Source organism: Panulirus ornatus, chromosome 42 (assembly GCF_036320965.1).
Source record: "Panulirus ornatus isolate Po-2019 chromosome 42, ASM3632096v1, whole genome shotgun sequence".
NCBI lineage: Eukaryota > Metazoa > Arthropoda > Malacostraca > Decapoda > Palinuridae > Panulirus > Panulirus ornatus.
In genome coordinates, this window is record NC_092265.1 from 13,945,128 (window position 1) to 13,966,627 (window position 21,500).

General features: G+C 37.7%; 1 protein-coding gene across 4 annotated transcripts in view; it reads left to right on the forward strand.

Moving 5' to 3' along the window:
- bchs (WD repeat and FYVE domain containing 3 bchs) overlaps positions 1 to 21,500 on the forward strand; it is a 404,120-nt gene that overhangs the window by 14,517 nt on the left and 368,103 nt on the right. For 2 of the 4 annotated variants that reach the window (XM_071686608.1, XM_071686607.1), the window contains exons 2-5: positions 994 to 1,148; positions 10,514 to 10,635; positions 18,054 to 18,276; positions 21,287 to 21,360. In XM_071686608.1, the coding sequence (XP_071542709.1) occupies positions 18,061 to 18,276; positions 21,287 to 21,360 (290 nt within the window). In that variant the 5' untranslated portion in view covers positions 994 to 1,148; positions 10,514 to 10,635; positions 18,054 to 18,060. The remainder of the gene's footprint in view (positions 1 to 993; positions 1,149 to 10,513; positions 10,636 to 18,053; positions 18,277 to 21,286; positions 21,361 to 21,500) is intronic. The other 2 variants (XM_071686603.1, XM_071686604.1) reach the window with 2 other exon arrangements.

The following is a 21,500-nucleotide window of genomic DNA, read 5'->3' on the forward strand; positions in this document are numbered from 1 at the left end:
GTTCTGAGTCATTCTGTTCTATTCATCCTCAACTCTCATTCTGTAAAAGTATTTTCGTACATCCGTATTAACACATTTATTATTCAGATTCATGTTATTTCCTTTAGTTGCTTTATCCCTACGTCTCTCGAAGAAATATTTACAGTTCACGTCATCCCTTTTGAAAATTTAAGGTTGTGATCAGGTCACCCCTCACTATACTCTCTTCTGAGGTGGATAAATTTACAGCCTCCAGCCCTTTTCTGTAACTTAGCTGTCTTGATTCTGGTACCATTATTTTTGCCTTACTTTGGACCTTCTTCATGAGCTCTTTATGCTTCATCAGGGTGTGGTGACCGTACCTGAGAAGCATATTCTAGTTTTGATCTTGTCTGAGATATGAAGAGCTTGCTAAATGTTTCCTGACACATGTACTTGGAACCTATTCTGATAATTATTTACAGACAGTTTGTCTCCCTAACCGTTTTCCTGATTTGGTTTTCTGGCAACAGGTTAGGGATGTTCTCAGTTTGTAAGTCCTTCTCATGCTCAGAATCCTGAAGCTTATGTCCTTTGAGGTGATAAACATATTGAGGTCATCTTTCACTCTATCCCATCCTCATTACTTTACTTTTGCATAGGTTGAATTTCATCAACCATGTTTCAAACCGGCTATGGAGTCTATTCAGGTCTTTTTATAAGCTGGTGCAATCCTCTCCTTTTCACTTCCCTCATGACCTTTGCATCATATGCAAACATATTCAGGTAGGATTCCTTACCTTTAGGCAAGTCATTAATATAGATCAAGAAGAGAAATGGTCCCAGAACAAAACGTTATGGCACTCCACCTGGTCTCCTCAACCCTTGTGGAATGGTTTCCTCTAATATGCATCCTTTGTTTCCCCCATTGTAGGAGTTTCTCTCTTATTCCCGTGTGTGTGTGTGTTTACACTATACTTTACATATAAGGATATGATGATGATAGTGATAATGATAACAGTAACTTTTTTCCAGAATTACAGCCATTCATGGACAGTTAAAAATCAAAACAGTGACAAAGGAATTGAACAAAAAGTTATGTTAACAAACAAATGGATACCTGCTACCATAAGAGGAGTTGGTGGTGGCTTCATTGTCTACAGAAGTTGGAATTAATCCCAGAATCAGAGGTACACTCCTAGGGCATGTGCAGCTTGTTCTGCCATTCCTTGGTTATTAGGTTTAGCTGAAGTCTTAGTTTGCTTTATTGTCCTAATAACATAATTATTTGAAGTTAAGCAAGCATTGAATTTCTTTTGAAAGCATATGAGAAGTTAGCAGTTTACATGGCGGATAACACTGAGGAACTAATGCATTTTAGGACTTTTGGCAGGTGCTTAAATGTGTCATTTTGGCATAACCAAAATATTTGTTGTCAGTGCATGATGCAGTACAGATGATAATTGCTTTAGAGAAGTTTTGATTAACAAAACCTTTCAAAAGAATGTCTCTTGATTATGATATGGCTGTCAATATAGACTGTACAAAACTATATACTCATACAGAATTATCTTCTCTTCCACCTTCAATAATCATGTGATTTACAACACTTTGTTGAAGTTCTTAGAACTAACCATAGAGTTATTAAACTTCAAATGGTATATAAATTTGACCACATATTTTTGAGTGAGAGAATTATCATATCCTCTGTTTTAATAGTATTGTACTCAGGATATGAGTTAAAGTTTTCTTAATTAGTAGATGTGAAAGTTCACATCATTTCCTGCTTGAATGAACTCAGAAGTGAGCATCAGATACATTTAAGAACATTATATTTTGTTTAGAAGTTTGTTGTAACTGCTGGACACCTGTTGTGCTATTGTTTCATAGTTCATTGTAAATGCTGGACATCTGTTGTGCTATTGCTTCAGAGCTTCTGCAGAACATAGAAGGCTGTCAGTATAATTTAAACCTAAAGCAAGTAATTGTAAAGAAGCTTTATTTTTAAACAATACTCAGTGAGGGTAACATCAAAGTTGCAACAACTTTTTGGTTTTAAAGATAGTTTACCATCATTGGATCCGATTGGATGATATGAACTTCCCTGATTAAGTAGCTCCTCAGTGAACGATAGAAGTATGTTTACAATATGGATACCTTTGTGTTCCAGTATTCCCATTGTCAAAATACATAATTACATCTAAGAAATTTATGGAATCTAGAACTATTTATCTTCTAAAAGTCCACAATATTCTTGAAAACTAGATTATATATCTTGAAGCTGAACAGATAATACATTGTAAAGAGAACCTAGTAATGGGTAATTCATTGTAAAGAGAACCTAGTAATGGGTAATTCATTGTAAAGAGATACCTAAGTAGAGAATCTAGTAATGGATAATGCATTGTAGAGATAACCTCATAATGATAATACACTGTAAAGAGATAACTGAGTAGCTTGTCATGTATGACAAGTGGATTGTGACATTATGTATTGGCCCTTGATTTTTAGATTCGGAAGGGTTCTTGATTCACTTTTACGGTAGAGGCAGTTTAAGTACATTCATGTTAGAATGGATATGTTGATAGTGGATATTATTACAAGTGAATTGATATTTATCCCTGGGGATAGGGGAGAAAGAATACTTCCCACATATTCCCTGCGTGTCGTAGAAGGCGACTAAAAGGGGAGGGAGCGGGTGGCTGGAAATCTTCCCCTCTCGTTTTTTTTTCAATTTTCCAAAAGAAGGAACACAGGTGAGGATATTCCCTCAAAGGCCCAGTCCTCTGTTTTTAACTCTACCTCGCTAATGCGGGAAATGGCGAATAGTTTGAAAGAAAGAAAAGAATTGATATTATGCATACTGCTGACCAGAGTGTTTGTGAATGCCTCAAAAGAATAATCCATTGCCACCCATAGCATTACCTCTAAAGGACTGCAGATGTCTTTGTGCATTTTATGGTATGGGGACCCCCTCTTTGGATTGCCTCTTGCCACCCTCATTTAGATTTGAAGGGACAACTTTATTGGTATGAGAAGTGCCTTATGTCATAAGCAACTGAAATTACCTCAAGAAAAAAAACGTTAAAGTTTTAGTTACCTATATAGCACATTGTCTTACCCTGTGGGGATCCTAGCCATTCTGGAGTGGGTTGCCTTTTTCTGCCAGCATTTGAATTGAAAGGCATGCTTTATTGGTATGTAGAGATGTCTCATGTCATAAGCATTTACAATTATCATTAGAAAAGAATCCTATTATCACATTTACCTAAATAAAATGATGGGGGAAGGTCCTGCTTAGACACCTGCTCCACATCAATTTGTGGCTAATTTGGAATAGTCTTTATGGCATTTTTTGAATAAAAAATTGAAAGGCATGCTTTATTGGTATTTGGAGATGCCTTGTCAGAAGCAGCTACAATTAGCACTTAGAAAGAATCCTAGTATCTTAGTTTTTTGTACATATTCACCACTTCCCCCCTTGTAAGCAAGGTAGCGTCAAGAACAGAGGACTGAACCTTAGAGAGAAAATGCTCACTTGGCCTCCTTCTCTGTTCTTTCTTTTGGAAAAGTAAATACTGGAGGGAAGGATTTCCAGCCCCCTGCTCCTACCCATTTTAGTTGCCTTCTACAACAAGCAGAGAATACATGGGAAGTATTCTTTCTCCCCTGTCTCCAGGGATAAAGTATATTAGTTACCCATATAAAATGATGGGGGGAAGGTCCTGCTCTGGAATCTGCTTCACATCAATTAGAGGCTAATTAGCAATGGTTTTTAAGGCACTAATTATAATAGTGATTCACCAGATGTTGAACTACTAGCTCGAGGAAAAGTTCGCTGTGTACTAGTGTTACATTGGTGATGGTGGAGAAGAGAAAGAGTTGTATGAGTCAACAAAAATAAGCAAATATTTGATAAACCAAGCTCATGCAGAGCACTAGATATAATTATCTGCATAGTAATAAACAGGGATGATTTACAATACTGATAATTTGTCTAACTTTTCTTGCTATATCCAAATGAATGATAAGAGGAGAATAGATTTTTGAATTTATGATGAACCTCAGTCTTGCAGACTCCCCTAGATTTCTAGGGCATGACTTTTTTAGACACATGAAGTCTTGGTTGTATAAATTTCATAGTCTCTCATAATGGCAATTATTACTGTATGCATCATCAACAAAGGTGCTTCTTAAAAAACATTGCTGCTAACAGGTAACTGATCTTTGCCAAAACTTAAGTATACTCATTACATTGGCCCAGAATTAGTTTCATGTCATACCTGAGAAATACTTTTGTATAAATGGGTATCTTTATAGGCCTTGCGTTGTTGAAGATGTAGGTGTGACATGGCCTATGTCTGCCTTTTCTTTTCAATCAAGGGCCCAGCTCATAGAGACATTATTATTTTTTATTCTACATAATTGCTGTTTCCTGCATCTGCAAGGTAGTGCCAGGAAATGGACAAAGAATGGCCCATCCACTCATATACACGTATATATACATAAATGCCCATATACGTGCATATGCATATACATTCACATACACACATATACATACTTACACATATACATATTCGTACTTGCTTGCCTTCATCCATTCCTGTTGCTACTCTGCACCAAGAGGAAACAGCATCATTTCCCCTTCCCTGCTTCAGCGAGGTAGCACCAGGAAAACAGACAGAAAAGGCCACATTCATTCACACTCAGTCTCTATCTGTTGTGTGTAATGCACCAGAACCACAGCTCCCTATCCATATCCAGGCCCCACAGACCTTTCCATGGTTTACCCAAGATGCTTCACGTGTCCTAGTCCAGTCCATTGAAGGCACATCGACCCCAGTATACCACATCGTTCCAATTTACTTTATTCTTTGCACGCCTCTCACCCTTCTGTATATTCAGGCTCCGATTGCTCAGAATCTTTTTCACTCCATCCTTCCACCTCCAATTTGGTCTTCTGCTTCTTGTTCTCTCCACTTCTGACACATATATCCTCTTTGTCAATCTTTCCTCACTCATTTTCTCCATATGTTCAGACCATTTCAACACATCCTTTTCTGCTCTCTCAACCACACTTTTTATTTCCACACATCTCTCTTACCCTTTCAATACTTACTCGATCAAACCATCTCACACTGCATATTGTCTTTAAACATTTCATTTCCAACACATATACCCTCTTCCATACAACCCTATATATAGCCCATGCCTCGCAACCACATAACATTGTTGGAACTACTATTCCTTCAAACATACCCATTCTTTGCTCTCCAAGATAATGTTCTCTCCTTCCAGACATTCTTCATTGCTCCCAGAACCTTCACCCCCTCCCTCACCCTGTAACTCACTTCTGCTTCCATGGTTCTATCCACTGCTAAGTCCACTCCCAGGTATCTGAAACACTTGACTTCCTCCAATTTTCCTACATTCAGACTTACATCGTAATTAAATTGTCCCTCAACCCTACTGAACCTAATGACCTTGCTCGTAGTCACATTTACTCTCAACCTTCTCCTTTCATACACTTTTCCAAACTCAGTCACCAACCTCTGTAGTTTTTCACATGAATCAGACACTAGAGCTGTGTCATCGGCAAACAACAACTGACTCACTTCCTAGCTCCTCTCATCCCCAACAGACCGCATAGTCGCCCCTCTCTTCAAAACTCTTGCACATACCTCCCTAACCACCCCATCCATAAACAAATCAAACAACCATAGGGACATCACACACCCCTGCCACTGGATACCAATCACTCTCCTCTCTTCCTACTCGTACACATGCCTTACATCCTTGGTAAAAACTTTTCACTTCTAGGAACTCACCTCCCAGACCATATACTCTTAAACCTTCCACAAAGCATCTCTATCAACCCTGCCATATGCCCTCTCCATTTTATTGACCAACTCTTAAGGAGAGTTGACTGTGGACTGACTTTTGTAACCTGGATTCAAACATATGCACTTTACCCTTGGCAGCCCATGAATGCGTCATGGTTAGGAATGTTAACTTTCAGCTATTCTGGTAAATCTTTCTATATGTGAACAGTTCTTCTGAAGAAAAACCAATGTACCTCATTGAAAATAATCTGCTAACAAGATTTATCTACAAGTATAAACAGACACACCTACTTAGAACGAAATTGTCAAAGACTGATAATTCTTTAGTATCTGTGTTGAATCACTTCTAAACCTTCTCTTATTAAGCGATGTGAACTTGTCTGGCTGTCTTTCATAGAACTTATTTTCTCAATCCATGAATCATCTTGGCAACTTACCTCTGTACTGTACTATCTCTGGCTGCCTTGTTATTTTTCATGTCAGGTGACCAAACAAAATAGTTTTCCAGGTGGGAATGAACCAGTGAATCATAGTGAGGATTAATGTCTTTGGCTTGAATTTAATTGTCATACTTATTGTGCATAGAGATTTGTTAGCTATTTTTATTGCTTTCTTGGCTTTATGGTGTTAGAAATTATTACAGCAGAATTCAAGAACCTTGCAAGGAAGTCTATAATTTTGTCTGCCATTTTTATTGCTTCTGCGTACTGCTTACTTAGATTTAGTACATTGTAGCTTTTTTTCTCTCATTTACCTTTTTGTAATTGCAGAGTATTCATACTTTAGCTTGCTTGCTTGTTTTTACTGCCAATTCATGCAGCTTTGCACTCATCAGTTTTAGAATTTGTTTTTCAGTTGTGAGTCAAGTTTTTCAGTTTTTTAAAAAATGTCATCGCAGCTGAAGATGTTCAATTTCTGTTTTAACTTTATATCCTAGCATGATATTGCCTGGAACTTTTCATATCTTGCAGTGCATTAATTAGTGTGAAAAAAAACTTGTCCTCAGACTGATCCCTTTAGCACACTAGTTGTTAATTCTAGCCACTTCGAGGTTTGACTACTTTTCACTATTCTTTGTTTATGGTTAGTCAAACTTTTTAACTAAAGAAGTTAAATGCTACCTTTTCTATACCAAAGTGACAGTCTTTGCAAGTAACTTTGATGTAGGACTTTATTGAATGTTGTTTGAAAGTCTAAAGAGAAGACATCAACTGTTCTTTCGTCATACTTTTTGAGTATATTGTGTCATTAAAGAAATCAAGCATTATTTCATTAGAATCATGCTGTGAATCATCAAGTGGTGATCTCTTAAATGATTTAGTTGTTTGTCAAATGATTGTTTCTGTAAGTGTACAAACTATGGAAATTAACCTAACAGGGTGATGATTTCTGGGGAGGAAGATACTATATTTTCCAATTCTCTGGAACTTGTCCTATAGTGACTTAGAAAACAGGAGTCAGGGACTTGACTACCACATTTGTAGCTTCTTTTCATTTTTTTTTGGATTAGATTTATAAGAACCTACCAGTATATTTAATGTTGACAGTACAGAGTGTCTTGAACAGGGAAGAAATGGTGTTTTACTAATGGGGAGGTTAGACTTGAGACTGTAAATGTTACAGAAACAAATACAGAAAGATTCCTAACATGTCCAGAGCAGCTGTTATTAATTCCTCATGTAAGATCCAGATTAGTGTAAGGGTTAAGAGGATTACAGTTCAGGAGACATTCAAAGATTTAGGAAATGACAGAAGTTGACTTGAGAGGAAAGTGATGTGAAAAATCTGAATAGTCACCCTTGGGATAGGCTGTATTTGCAGTGATGGGCTGAGTTGAAAGCTGATTGCAAGCCAAAAGAAGTTTTTAGGTGTTATATATCAGGTGCCTTGTCTGAATGGCCTTAACAGAGTTACAATAACTGAGAAGAGATGATTTTAGAGGAAAAGGGGATTTATGACTTCTTTCCCACGTCAGCAACTTCTTTGATGCATATAGCAAAGACATGGGCATCAAAGCATTACCTGAGGAGAGGCAGTAATATTTTTGAGAAAAAGAAAGGAATATTTGTAAGTTGCTCCATCCATTGGTGTTAGATTGACAGTTGATGGCTGTGGGGGGGATGTCAGAGTAGGAGATGGAGTGAGTAAAGAGACATATGAAGTGAATTGTCTTTAGTTCGGAACATTTGGGACCAAGCGGTTTCTGGACTAGTGATTTCTCCAAATTGTAGTTAGTGATTGTTTCTAAAGATGCTGAAAGTTTATTAAACAATGAAGTCTAGGAAAAAAAACGTTGATTTTATTGATAAAATTGTCATCTGATTTTTAGCACTCTTAAACTAACGTAACTATCCATTTTGAAGAGTAAATAGTAAAGGAAACTGATTGTCCAACTGTGTCCCTTAGTATAGTTATATCTAGCTTAGCATATGTTTAAACAGTAAGAAATACAGTGCTGAATTTTCAAGAAGATTATTACATTTTAACTGAATTATGAATTTACATGTGCATGTTCAAAAATGGAAATAAAAAGAAATACCTCTTTTTGAGCAGTTCAGTGATGAATGCTCCAGGGAAGGAGTTACTATCAACAATACTAAGATATAAAGAAATACAGTCCTGCAGTAAAATAAATCACTGGTTGGAAAATTAGCTTCTGCCAAATAGATACATCCATAGTAGCTGGGTGGAGTATACAGGGCCCTCTCTATTTATGCCTGTTTGATTTTCCCTGTTTTTAGAATAATGCATATGGTCCACTTACATAGATTGTGTAGGCTTAAGTTTGGGATGATGAGATCATCATTGGGCTGGCAGGATATTTCGTGGCATTGCCAGCACTGTTTGAGAAGTGCAAATATCCATGACATGGATATAGTCTAAAGTCACAGTGTTACAGTATTTTGTGCTGCGGTATACTGTATACTTGCACATTTTGTCCAGTGTATCATGCTAAGTTCTTCTAGTACCATTGGTGTTAAGAAGCATGGCTGTCACCAATGTGGTTACTATGGGTTTGCTCAAACGTTATGAGAGAGGTTAATGAACAGCTGATAATAAATGTGCCCTTGGATCAGTGAATATGATTTATGATTGAGCTATATGTGATAGTGCAGAGAAGATCAAGGAGAGTGCCTTAACTGCAGAGAAGATCAAGGAAAGTGCCCAAGACTGCATCTATGACTATGTATTTCTGAAGTTCGATTTTGGAGGTAATGTAATGAATGTTGAGGTCATGGATCGAACACCCATCTCATGAAAATGTTCCTATCACCATGTTTGTGATACAAGCAAAGGCCTGGAGTATATATGATGACTTGGCACCTGAAGGAGCAGCAAATATTTCAAGCAAGTCCTGGTTGGTTTGCATGTTTTAGGAAACTTTATGATTATTACATTAAAGTTGTTGGTGGGTCTGCTTCTGCTGGTGTCATTGCTGCCAAAAATTTCTTAGGAACCCTCAAGACCATTATTGAGGAAGGTAGTTATTCACCTAAGTAGATTTTTAATTTGGATGAGACTGGATCAGTTTAGAGGAGAATGCCTTTGAAGATCTATATTTCCCATAGAAAGGAGACTGCTCCAGGGTTCATAGTTTATTATTTTCAATTTTCTAACTAGGATTCATGGTACATTATATATGCTATTGTGTTTTATATTTCCAGGTTTATGTTTACTGTATTTCTCATTAGTATGATAGTTGGTAATGCTCTATCAATAACGGAACTCCCTAATCTCCATTAATTACATTATTTGAGTTACGTGTGTTTGATTTATGTGACCATTTGCAAGAATGTAATCATGTAAAAAGAAAGGTTCCTGTGTGCATAGACAGATGGCTGATGTGGGAATGACAGCTTGTCAGTGGTTCAGAGGCAGCGAGGAGTACAGTACAATATCTGCATATGGCGAGTGTATGATAATTTCCCTCTCTATTACAATACAGTACTGTATTTATTTTCTGTTGAGACACTTGATTCAGTACGAAGAATTATTATCATTAGGTCACAGATGGTGGACTTACCCATATCACATTCAGCACACATATTGTTATCCAAAGCCCTTTTAATGAGCTTTTTTATGATTGCTGCTTTTTAGTGGATAGTAAGTATAACATGCTAATGTTTGACAGGACTGAACTGACAGGCTTAGAAGTGGCAGTGGAGTTCTTTAGTTATGGAGACTCTGTTGCCATGGCCACCCCTTTGAGGAAGATCCATTTGGAACAGGTGTCAGAGATATAGATTGATAGATAGATAGGACTGAACTTGTCGTGAGGAAGTGATCTCTTCTTGGAATCCCTATTGAGGGCTCAGAATATTATAACTTGTATGGATAGGGAAGGTCATAGGCAAAATCACTGTGTTCAACTGACCCATGTGCATACCATGCCTGAAAGAGATTCCATGGCTAGCTCAAATGATACATAACTGCAGTTGATTATTCAGTTTCATTCTTTGTATTTGCTTAGTTTCTTAGAATTATTCATTATTGTTTTTTACATTTTGAAGTAAATTATGTGAATCATAAGTGTAAGTTGTTCATAAATGCTTACAAAAATGAGTTACAATGTTAGCCGTGTGCCCACACTGTTATAACAGCTGATTTTGTAAGAAAGCAATATTTTCTTTGATTACACAGTAACTCTCCATTTTTTCTAAATGTCTTAGTCTTAATGATTATTTTATATATTGTTCTCTTGTGTTTTGCAGTAAAATGTATGGGCATGTATGTACAGATGGAGAGTCACTAGGTTGCTGTATTTCCATGCTCTTACAATGACTGTCTGCAGCTGAACTTGTGATAAGGAACCTATCCATCCCTCGATTACACAGTAACATTCTTTGTTTTTTCTTAGTTTATTAGTCTTAATAATTGTTTTGTATATTATTCTATAACAAATTTGCAGCAAAGTGCATGAACTAAAAGTGTAACTTGAACATGAATAGACTGTGGCTGAACTTGTGAAAAAGTGATGTTGTCTTTGATTAGACAATAATTTTCTCTATTTTTGCTTATTTTGTTGTATATGTTTTATAATACATTTTGCTGCAAATTACATAAAAAAAACTTGAAAATATACGTGTACGTAAACTTTGCTGAACTCGTTAAAAATTGATCTCTTCTTTGATTATACAGTAATTTTCTCAATTTTTGTGTATTTCATTTTATATGTATTGGATTTATCCCTGGGGATAGGGGAGAAAGAATACTTCCCAAGTATTCCCTGTGTGTTGTAGAAGGTGACTAAAAGGGAAGGGAGCAAGGGGCTGGAAATCCTCCCCTCCCCTTTTTTTCTTAATTTTCCAAAAGAATGAACAGAGAAGGGGCCAGGTGAGGACATTCCCTCAAAGGCCCAGTCCTCTGTTCTTAACGCTACCTCGCTAATGTGGGAAATGGCGAATAGTATGAAAGAAAGATATATTGTTTTATTACATTTACAGCAAATTACATGAAAAATAACTCGAAAATGTACACATTTATAAACATGTAAACAGAGTCAGATACCTTTCAATTTACACTTTTTGAAATACCACACATGGCCGATTTACATCTTTTTTGATTTAATTTGCTCAGCCATAAGTTTGGAATAATGTGATCTTCATTGGGCTGGCAGTCTGTTGATGTGGTGTTGCTAGCGCCTTGCAAGAAGTGCACACACATATGGCTTGGATACATTCTATTGTCATAGAGTGCTAGAGTATTTTGTGCTGCAGTATACTATATCTCCCATTTATTTTGCCCCATGCATCTTGCCACCACAATATCTCTTAAGCTGTCTTAGTATCAAAGGTGCTATGATTTGTAAGGCCATCACCACTGAAGTTTAGATAGATGTACCCAAATGTTATGAGAGAATTGAATGAACTGCTGATGTTAAGTCTGCCCTTGGATTTAGTGAATCTACCTTACGGACTATTGGTGTTTATGCAAAGAAAATTAAGGATAGTGCCAAGAGTGGAACATTAGATAGAGCATCTAAGACCTTGTATTCCTGAAGCTCAATTATGGAGAGAATGGAACGAATGTTGAGCACATAGATTGAATGCCAAACTCATGAAAATATACCTGTCAGCATGCTTGTGATAAAAGTAAAGGCCTGGAGTATATATGATGAATTCACAGAAGAAGAAGGAGCAGCAAAGACATTCAAGCAAATCCTGGTTGGTTTGCAGATTTTAGGGAATACCATAATTACCACAACATCAAGATGACTGTGGAGGTGCTTCTGCTGATGTCAGTTTCCCAGAAACCCCTTAAGACCATTACCAAGGAAGGCGATTATTCTCATAAGTAGATTTTTGATGTGGATGAGACTAGATTATTTTATATTTTCTGGTACATGCATACTGTGTTTTTCAGTAGTATGATATTTGGTAAAGTCTTATTAATGACAAAACTTACTTCATTGGATTTTTGCATTTTTGATTTGTTTTTCCCATGCCATAAGAGTTTCCAAACTATAGATAGACAGATTAATGATATTTCTCTGTACAGGAATGTGATTAGATGCATCAGTTGTTAGTTATATTTCATGGCTATGGTGTCGAGGATAAGAGGTAAAAGAAAATCCAATGAACCAGTTGGGAGTGACATTACATAGCTATGGTGTCGAGGATTAGAAGTTTAAGAAAGTCCAATGCAGGGAGAGTGATCATAACAATCTGGAATAAGAGTAGTGGTTGATAATTTGTTGTAAATCATTGCTCCTTAAACAGCAGTATTGGCTGCAGTTTTCATTTGGGTTTGTTATTTTTTCCATTTGTGGAATAATAGATTGGCATTCAAAAGTAAGAAAGAATGCTCAAAGTTATATAGGTACATATGTATTGACAGAAAGTATGAATTATGTACATGTGTATATATGTATATGTCTGTGTGTGTATATACATGTGTACATTGAGATGTATAGGTATGTATATTTGCGTGTGTGGACGTGTATGTATATACATGTGTAAGTGGGTGGATTGGGCCATTCTTTCGTCTGTTTCCTTGCACTACCTCGCTAATGCGGGAGACAGCGACAAAGCATAATAAATAAATATAAATAATGTATTGACCTATTCCACTAGTGAGGGAGGGGCAGAGGGAGGTGTATGTGATACTTCTCACAGCTTCTGTTGAGAGAGGATATAGAGATACTGATTCTTTTGCTGAACTTGGTTTCACATTTTAATCTAATTTCACAAGAAATGCACATCATTGGTGGTGAATAACCTAAACATATTCAGAAATATTACTCTGCACACTGAAAATGAATGTGATTAAGAAGGATGACTGACACATGTGGGGGGATATTGAAGGTGCTTTTCAAAGAAAATATTGTATTTCCTTACCGGTTATGTTGTAACCAAGTCCTCCGTCATCTCAGGATTTCACAAAGGGAAAATTTGGTCGTTTTGTTGGTCATTTCTTTCACATGAAGAAAGGCCAAAATGAGTTTGGCGAGATGGCTTACCATACGAAATGTTGCTAGAATTACTCGTCATTTTTTTTTTTTCATGTATTTTTTCACCATCCACACTAACTGATTCACGTGAGAGGTGTTTCTCCTCTTTAAGTCAACCAGCAATTCATATATTTTCCACAGGATCAACATGGATGCATAACTTAAAGGTGAATGACTGCAACTGTAATTGTGGTTGTAGGGGTAATGAATAGAACAGAATTTTTCCCTTACCTTCATCATGATGAAAGAGACCTTAGTAGGCTCCTAATGGTAAGTCAGCTTGTTATTTAAACAGAGGTTGCAAAATGTCAATGATGCGGTGACTGGATACCTCTTGTACAGAATTGTCATAGGATAATGAAAGCAATTTAAGGGTTAAGAATGGAAAACGAAGATTTATGCATCTGGTGAAGAGGATTTTATCCTTCTCTGTGTTGTATGTTGTGATGTAAGTAGAGGATCTCAGCTTGAGGATGAGATATCACAGTTTGGGATGAGAAAGCACATTGAGGAGGAGAAGGATATACAGGTAAAGTGTGAGTCATCAGAATTGAAAGTAGAGGAAGGCAGAGCAGGGCAAGGAAAACAATTAGAGAAAGAAACCAATGAAATAGAGGAGTGATGGAAGGAAAAAGAGGCAAACATGGGAAAAAGAAAGGATGGGAAGAGGTCTAGATTTGGGTCACCTACCTTTTCTCCCACTCCTTCTCTTCCTGTCTTCTACTTCCTGTCAGTTCTCCATTCATTCCTCCTCTTCCATCTCCTATTCATGTCCTCATAATCATACTTTTTCTCATTGCTCTGCTCCTCCTCTTCCATCTCCTATTCATGTCTTCATCATCATCCTCTTTCTCATTGCTCTGCTCCTCTTCTAACCATTCTTTCATTCCTCTTCAGTCTCCTTATCACTTTTATTGCCTCCTCCTTTGATGTCTTTTTATTCTCATCTTCCTTCCTTCTGCCCTCTCTTTTCTTCCACTGCCTTCTGAATCTTCTTTGCCACTGTCTCTCTTTTTTTTTTTAGCTTCACATTCATTTTTGTATCAGCCTCACCTTCTCCATCCTTCTTATCCTCTTCCTGCATAAATATTTCCTTCATGTTCCTCATACTATTCATCATAACTTGTATTTATTTTGTACTTGCCTAAGAAAAGATAACAGATCATTTTGGGTTTGGTTAGTTAGAGGCAAATGGTTGCTCTGGCATGATGTTTTGATAACATTCTTAATCTTATAGACTATTTATAGGTATCAGAAAATAACATTGTTATTAACTTTGATAGTGTGACTATATACTCCACTTTCTAGTTTCTCATCTAATGGTGTTCTTGACCATTCCATCTAATTCCTCACAGTCCATTGACATCCATTTAACTTTTTAAAGTTGCTGTAAATGATATTGTTATATTCTCATTATGACTATGATAATAATTGTTTTAATTTTATGATTTCTTGCTTCTCTATTGATGACAGAGATTCTTGTTGTAATAAGATTTTGGTGCATTACGCATGACAGCTAGACTGAGTGTGAACAAATGTGGCCTTTTTTGTCTGTTTTCCTGGCGCTACCTCACTGAAGCAGTGGTAGCGATGCTGTTTCCTGTTGGATGGGGTAGCGACAGGAATGGATGAAGGCAAGCAAGTATGAATATGTACATGTGTATATATGTATATGTCTTTGTATGTGTATGTATATGTGCGTATATGGGCGTTTATGTATATACGTGTATGTGAGTGGATGGGCCATTCTTCGTTTGTTTCCTGGCGGTACCTTGCTGAAATGGGAATCAGCGATTATATATAATAATAATGATGATGATGATAGTCCCTGGGGACAGGGGAGAAAGAATACTTCCCACATATTCCCTGTGTGTCGTAGAAGGTGACTAAAGGGGGAAGAGGGGCTGGAAATCCTCCACTCCTGTCATTAATTTTCCAAAAGAAGGAACAGAGAAGGGGGCCAAGTGAGGATATTCCCTCTAAGGCTCAGTCTTAGGTTCTTAACGCTACCTTGCTAATGCGGGAAATGGCGAATATGTATGAAAAAATTATAATGATAATAGTAATAATGATTTATATTATTATATTTTATTTTGTCGCTGTCTCCTGCGTTGGCAAGGTAGCACAAGGAAACAGACGAAAGAATGGCCCAACCCACCCACATACACATGTATATACATGTCCACACACACAAATATACATACCTATACATCTCAATGTACGCATATATATACACACACAGACATATACATATATACACATGTACATAATTCATACTGTCTGCCTTTATTTATTCCCATCGCCACCCCGCCACACATGGAATAACAACCCCCTCCCCCCTCATGTGTGCGAGGTAGCGCTAGGAAAGACAACAAAGGCCCCATTTGTTCACACTCAGTCTCTAGCTGTCATGTAATAATGCACCGAAACCACAGCTCCCTTTCCACATCCAGGCCCCACAGAAACTTTCCATGGTTTACCCCAGACGCTAATGCCCTGGTTCAATCCATTGACAGCACGTCGACCCAGTATACCACATCGTTCCAATTGACTCTATTCCTTGCATGCCTTTCACCCTCCTGCATGTTCAGGCCCCTATCACTCAAAATCTTTTTCACTCCATCTTTCCACCTCCAATTTGGTCTCCCACTTCTCCTCGTTCCCTCCACCTCTGACATATATATCCTCTTGGTCAATCTTTCCTCACTCATTCTCTCCATGTGACCAAACCATTTCAAAACACCCTCTTCTGCTCTCTCAACCACACTCTTTTTATTTCCACACATCTCTCTTACCCTTACATTACTTACTCGATCAAACCACCTCACATCACATACTGTCCTCAAACATCTCATTTCCAGCACATCCACCCTCCTGCACACAACTCTATCCATAGCCCACGCCTCTCAACCATACAACATTGTTGGAACCACTATTCCTTCAAACATACCCATTTTTGCTTTCCGAGATAATGTTCTCGACCTCCAAACATTCTTCAAGGCTCCCAGAATTTTCGCCCCCTCCTCCACCCTATGATTCACTTCCGCTTCCATGGTTCCATCCGCTGCCAGATCTACTCCCAGATATCTAAAACACTTTACTTCCTCCAGTTTTTCTCCATTCAAACTTACCTCCCAATTGACTTGACCCTCAACCCTACTGTACCTAATAACCTTGCTCATATTCACATTTACTCTTAACTTTCTTCTTTCACACACTTTACCTAACTCAGTCACCAGCTTCTGCAGTTTCTCACATGAATCAGCCACCAGAGCTGTATCATCAGCGAACAACAACTGACTCACTTCCCACGCTCTCTCATCCACAACACACCCCTGCCGCAAACCTACATTCACTGAGAACCAATCACTTTCCTCTCTTCCTATACGTACATATGCCTTACATCCTCGATAAAAACTTTTCACTGCTTCTAACAACTTGCCTCCCACACCATATATTCTCAGTACCTTCCACAGAGCATCTCTATCAACTCTATCATGTGCCTTCTCCAGATCCATAAATGCTACATACAAATCCATTTGCTTTTCTAAGTATTTCTCACATACATTCTTCAAAGCAAACACCTGATCCACACATCCTCTACCACTTCTGAAACCACACTGCTCTTCCCCAATCTGATGCTCTGTACATGCCTTCACCCTCTCAATCAATACCTTCCCATATAATTTACCAGGAATACTCAGTAAACTTATATCTCTGTAATTTGAGCACTCTTATCCCCATTGCCTTTGTACAATGGTACTATGCAAGCATTCCGCCAATCCTCAGGCACCTCACCATGAATCATACATACATTAAATAACCTTACCAACCAGTCAACAATACAGTCACCCGCTTTTTTAACAAATTCCACTGCAATACCATCCAAATCTGCTGCCTTACCGGCTTTTATCTTCCGCAAAGCTTTTACTACCTCTTCTCTGTTTACCAAATCATTTTCCCTAACCCTCTCACTTTCCACACCACCTCAACCAAAACATCCTATATCTGCCACTCTATCATAAAACACATTCAACAAACCTTCAAAATACTCACTCCATCTCCTTCTCACATCACCACTACTTGTTATCACCTCCCCATTAGCCCCCTTCACTGAAGTTCCCATTTGCTCCCTTGTCTTACGCACTTTATTTACCTCCTTGCAAAACATCTTTTTATTCTCCCTCAAATTTAATGATACTCTCTCACCCCAACTCTCATTTGCCCTCTTTTTCACCTCTTGCACCTTTCTCTTGACCTTATGCCTCTTTCTTTTATACATCTCCCACTCATTTGCATTTTATCCCTGCAAAAATTGTCCAAATGCCTCTGTCTTCTTTTTCACTAATAATCTTACTTCTTCATCCCACCACTCACTACCCTTTCTAATCAACCCACCTCCCACTCTTCTCATGCCACAAGCACCTTTTGCGCAAGCCATCACCGCTTCCCTAAATACATCCCATTCCTTCCCCACTCCCCTTACCTCCTTTGTTCTCACCTTTTTCCATTCTGTACTCATTCTCTCCTGGTACTTCCTCACACAAGTCTCCTTCCCAAGCTCACTTACTCTCACCACTCTCCTCACCCCAACATTCACTCTTCTTTTCTGAAAACCCCTACCAATCTTCACCTTCGCCTCCACAAGATAATGATCAGACATCCCTCCAGTTGCACCTCTCAGCACATTTACATCCAAAAGTCTCTCTTTTGCACGCCTATCAATTAACATGTAATAATAATAATAATATTTCTATACTTGTTCACTTATAAACTTTTATGGTGTTTTCTGTTGCTTTAAGAAACAAGATGAACATCATGCGCAAGTGGTGGGGATCTGGGGTGCGCGTTGGAGGTGTAATGGAAGGTATGGATGCTGGTAACTCCCAGGCAGCGCAACAACATCTTGCTCTAGGTTTGATGCACCTCAAGAAGCTGTTCAGTGAATACTCTTACCCTCCTCATCCCCTCTCAGAGCCTGAAAAAGAGGATAAACTGTACAACATGCTTCCTCTCTTCTGCAAGGTAACTTCATGCAGACTTTTTGACATGCTTCCTTTCTTCTGCAAGGTAACTTCATGCAGACTTTTTGACATGAATTGCATTTCAATAATGTGCAGTATTAGTTAATTATGATTGTGCAAGGTATTTAGAGGGAGGTACATCATGCATAGTGTAATGAGCTAGGGCAGGATTTCACCAAACATATTGTGGAATATACATAAACCCACCTGTATTCCTTTCATTTAAAGTCATCTCATGTTTGATATTCGTCATCCAAAAGATGTCCTCTTGCTCGTGTTTGATATTCTTCATTCAAAACATATTTCATGCATGTCTTCCATAACATTTCTATTCATCTGATTGACCATTCATTTTCTGTAAGTGAAGGGGGTCTCCTTGTTCTGGTGTTTAAAATTTTTTCCTGAAAGCCCAAGATTTATATTCATATTTTTAGCACATTTAGTATTTGTTTCATTAACTCGCACTCAGGAGCATGTCTTTTATAGTATTGTATTCTTGTTACTTGCACCACTTTTGTTTTCCTAAAAGCACTTTATGACTATTTATGTTAATGAGAGTGTATTGAAGAATATGTGTAAGAAGTAATAAATTGTTATGGATTGAACAGGAAACTAGTGAAATGTGGTGTATAGGAGTAATTACTCAGCTGATTATGGTTACCCAGAATTTGGTGCTTTAGTTATTAGGCCATGTTTTAGGTAAATTTTGTTCGCTGATTCTAAATATGCCCTCAGTTTTTCTCTATCGGCTCTGGTTATCGAGATATGATATACCCCTAATTGCGATGCATACAACCAATCGGGCACAAGGATTGATGACTTCAAACCATTAATTGTTGCCTTTTTGATAAAATAAATGACTTCTTACAAGTAGAATTTGTTTGTTTATGATTGAATTATTTCCATAGAATCAGATAATGGTGAAACAAGCATAGAAAACTATATATCACTGACACAATGTTTATTTACTCAGACATCTCATGAAAGCAGCATTCTGCCATCATATGGGTATCCCTGTATCCCCGGTATCTTTTCTTCCATGGTTCTTAAAACTTGGTGGAATTGCTCACCTTGTTCCTCACTTAGGTCACCAAGGTTGTTCTGCACATATAGTCAAAGCAGTCCCGTTCTTTGTTCAAAGCCTTCACAAACTGTTTCATTAAACCTAGTTTGATGTGCAGTGTTGGTAAAATGATCTTATTTCTGTCTAACAAGGTTTCTGCAATTACATTCTTTTCTCCAAACACCATGTTTTCTCTCACAGGCCATTGTTTTCTTGCCCAGTGCTCATCCTTAGCTCTACTATCCCTGAGATAGATAAAGCAGGTATACTTTGTGTATCGACTCTGCTGACCCAGGAGAAAAGTCATCATCGTAAGATCCACACAGATTATCCATTGGTGATCATGGTATGATATCTTCTGTAAGACCAGGGTGACTGTTTCCTGCTGTTGTACACTTCACACCTGCCTACATGTTTAGGTCCCAAACATTCAAAGCACTTTTCAGTTCATCCATTTACCAACTCCTTGGTTTTCCTCATTCCATTGTTCCTTCGACTTTTGACATGCATACCTTTTTAGTCATTCTTCTTTCACTCATCCTCTATATACATCCAAACCATTTCAGCACACCCTCTTCAGCTTTCTCATACATACTCCTCTTACTACCACACCTCTCTTGCCATATCCTTTCTTGTTAGATCAACCCTCCTTTCATTTACATATTTTCCTCAAACATTTCATTTTCATTACATCCACCCACTTATCTGCATTTTTAACTAAGTCCCATGCCTTGTATCCATACAACATTGAAGGAACTATTCTGCCATCAAACAAACGTGTCTTTGCCCTTAAAGACAGTAACCTATGTGTATACTTATACAGTATATAGACATCAAATAAGTATTTGACACTGTCCCCTAACACATTTTCACATAAAAGATTCTTGACAGCACCCTTCATAATAATGATAAAGAGTGATTGGTTAATATCATAGCCATCCACCTTGCCAGAGCCACTCACATTAACACCCTTAAGCTCTACTGTAGAATACAAGAAGCATTTCTTCCTGCAACCCTCTTCATTCTCTCTCGTATATCAATTACCTTCTTTTACCTTCAGTAAACCACATTGTGAACATCTCATATGCCGATAAAATCGTCATAACACTCATACACCACAGTAGCATTAACAGTCATACAGCACTGTTTTACACAGTTGGAACAATGGCTCACCCAGGACTAAATGTATGCCTTTCCACAAAGTCTTCAACAGTTGTTTTAACCCCAGACAGACTTGAATCCATCTCATGCTCTCCATTCACCAAGAATGAACATTCTCTGCTTCTGAAGAAAGTGCCAACTATTTTAGGCATCACATATGAAACGCACCTGACGTTCACTCTATTCACTTAAAACATCAACACACAAGCAAGACTTAGGCTCATGATAGCCTGACTAAGCTGAGGAGGGAAATGGCAGCTTGGTTGGTGACAAAGCTGTAGGGGTAGGAGATCTCTGAGACCATTGTTAGGTACATGAAATGTAAGGTAAGTGTTAAGAAATTATGGTTTGTGAAATGTTTGACTTTCACAAATCTTTGAGCATCCAGAAAGTATTCTTCTGTATCCCCAAAAATTGAAAATAGGAAGTATTGAATACTTAAGGAGAATTCCTGTCACCACATTATTTTATTGGTTAACATAAGTTCAGAATAAGCTGATTCATGGAATTTTCATATTTATCATGTTAGACTCTTCATTGATATGAGTAGGCTAAGACTGAGTAACAGGTAGTAGGTGAGACAGAGAAATGTTGTAATGAAAGATTTACCTCTGGAACTAGGAAAAATTATGAAAATTGTAAACATTTGGAGATATTTTTGAATAGATCATGCTATTATTATTGGTGAGGATAACCAAGTCGCTCTGTATTTTGTGGATAAAAGTGACCAGGTTTAAATTATATTTTTTACTATGTTGTTATCAGTAATTCTTTTGCTTTGTGACAGGTGTTTGGTTCCAGCCCAACATCAGATCTTCAGGAAAAGTTTGGAGATGTACTACTCTTTACTCAGCATGTTAGGTAAGTTACTTATTGCTCAGGTCTTTTGAAAAATATGAAGATATTTTCATACCTTTTGCTTACTACCACATCTCTTCTGTACACCATCATTCCGTACATGGTCAACCTACCAGAGACTGCATATCATCTCCAGGAATTTC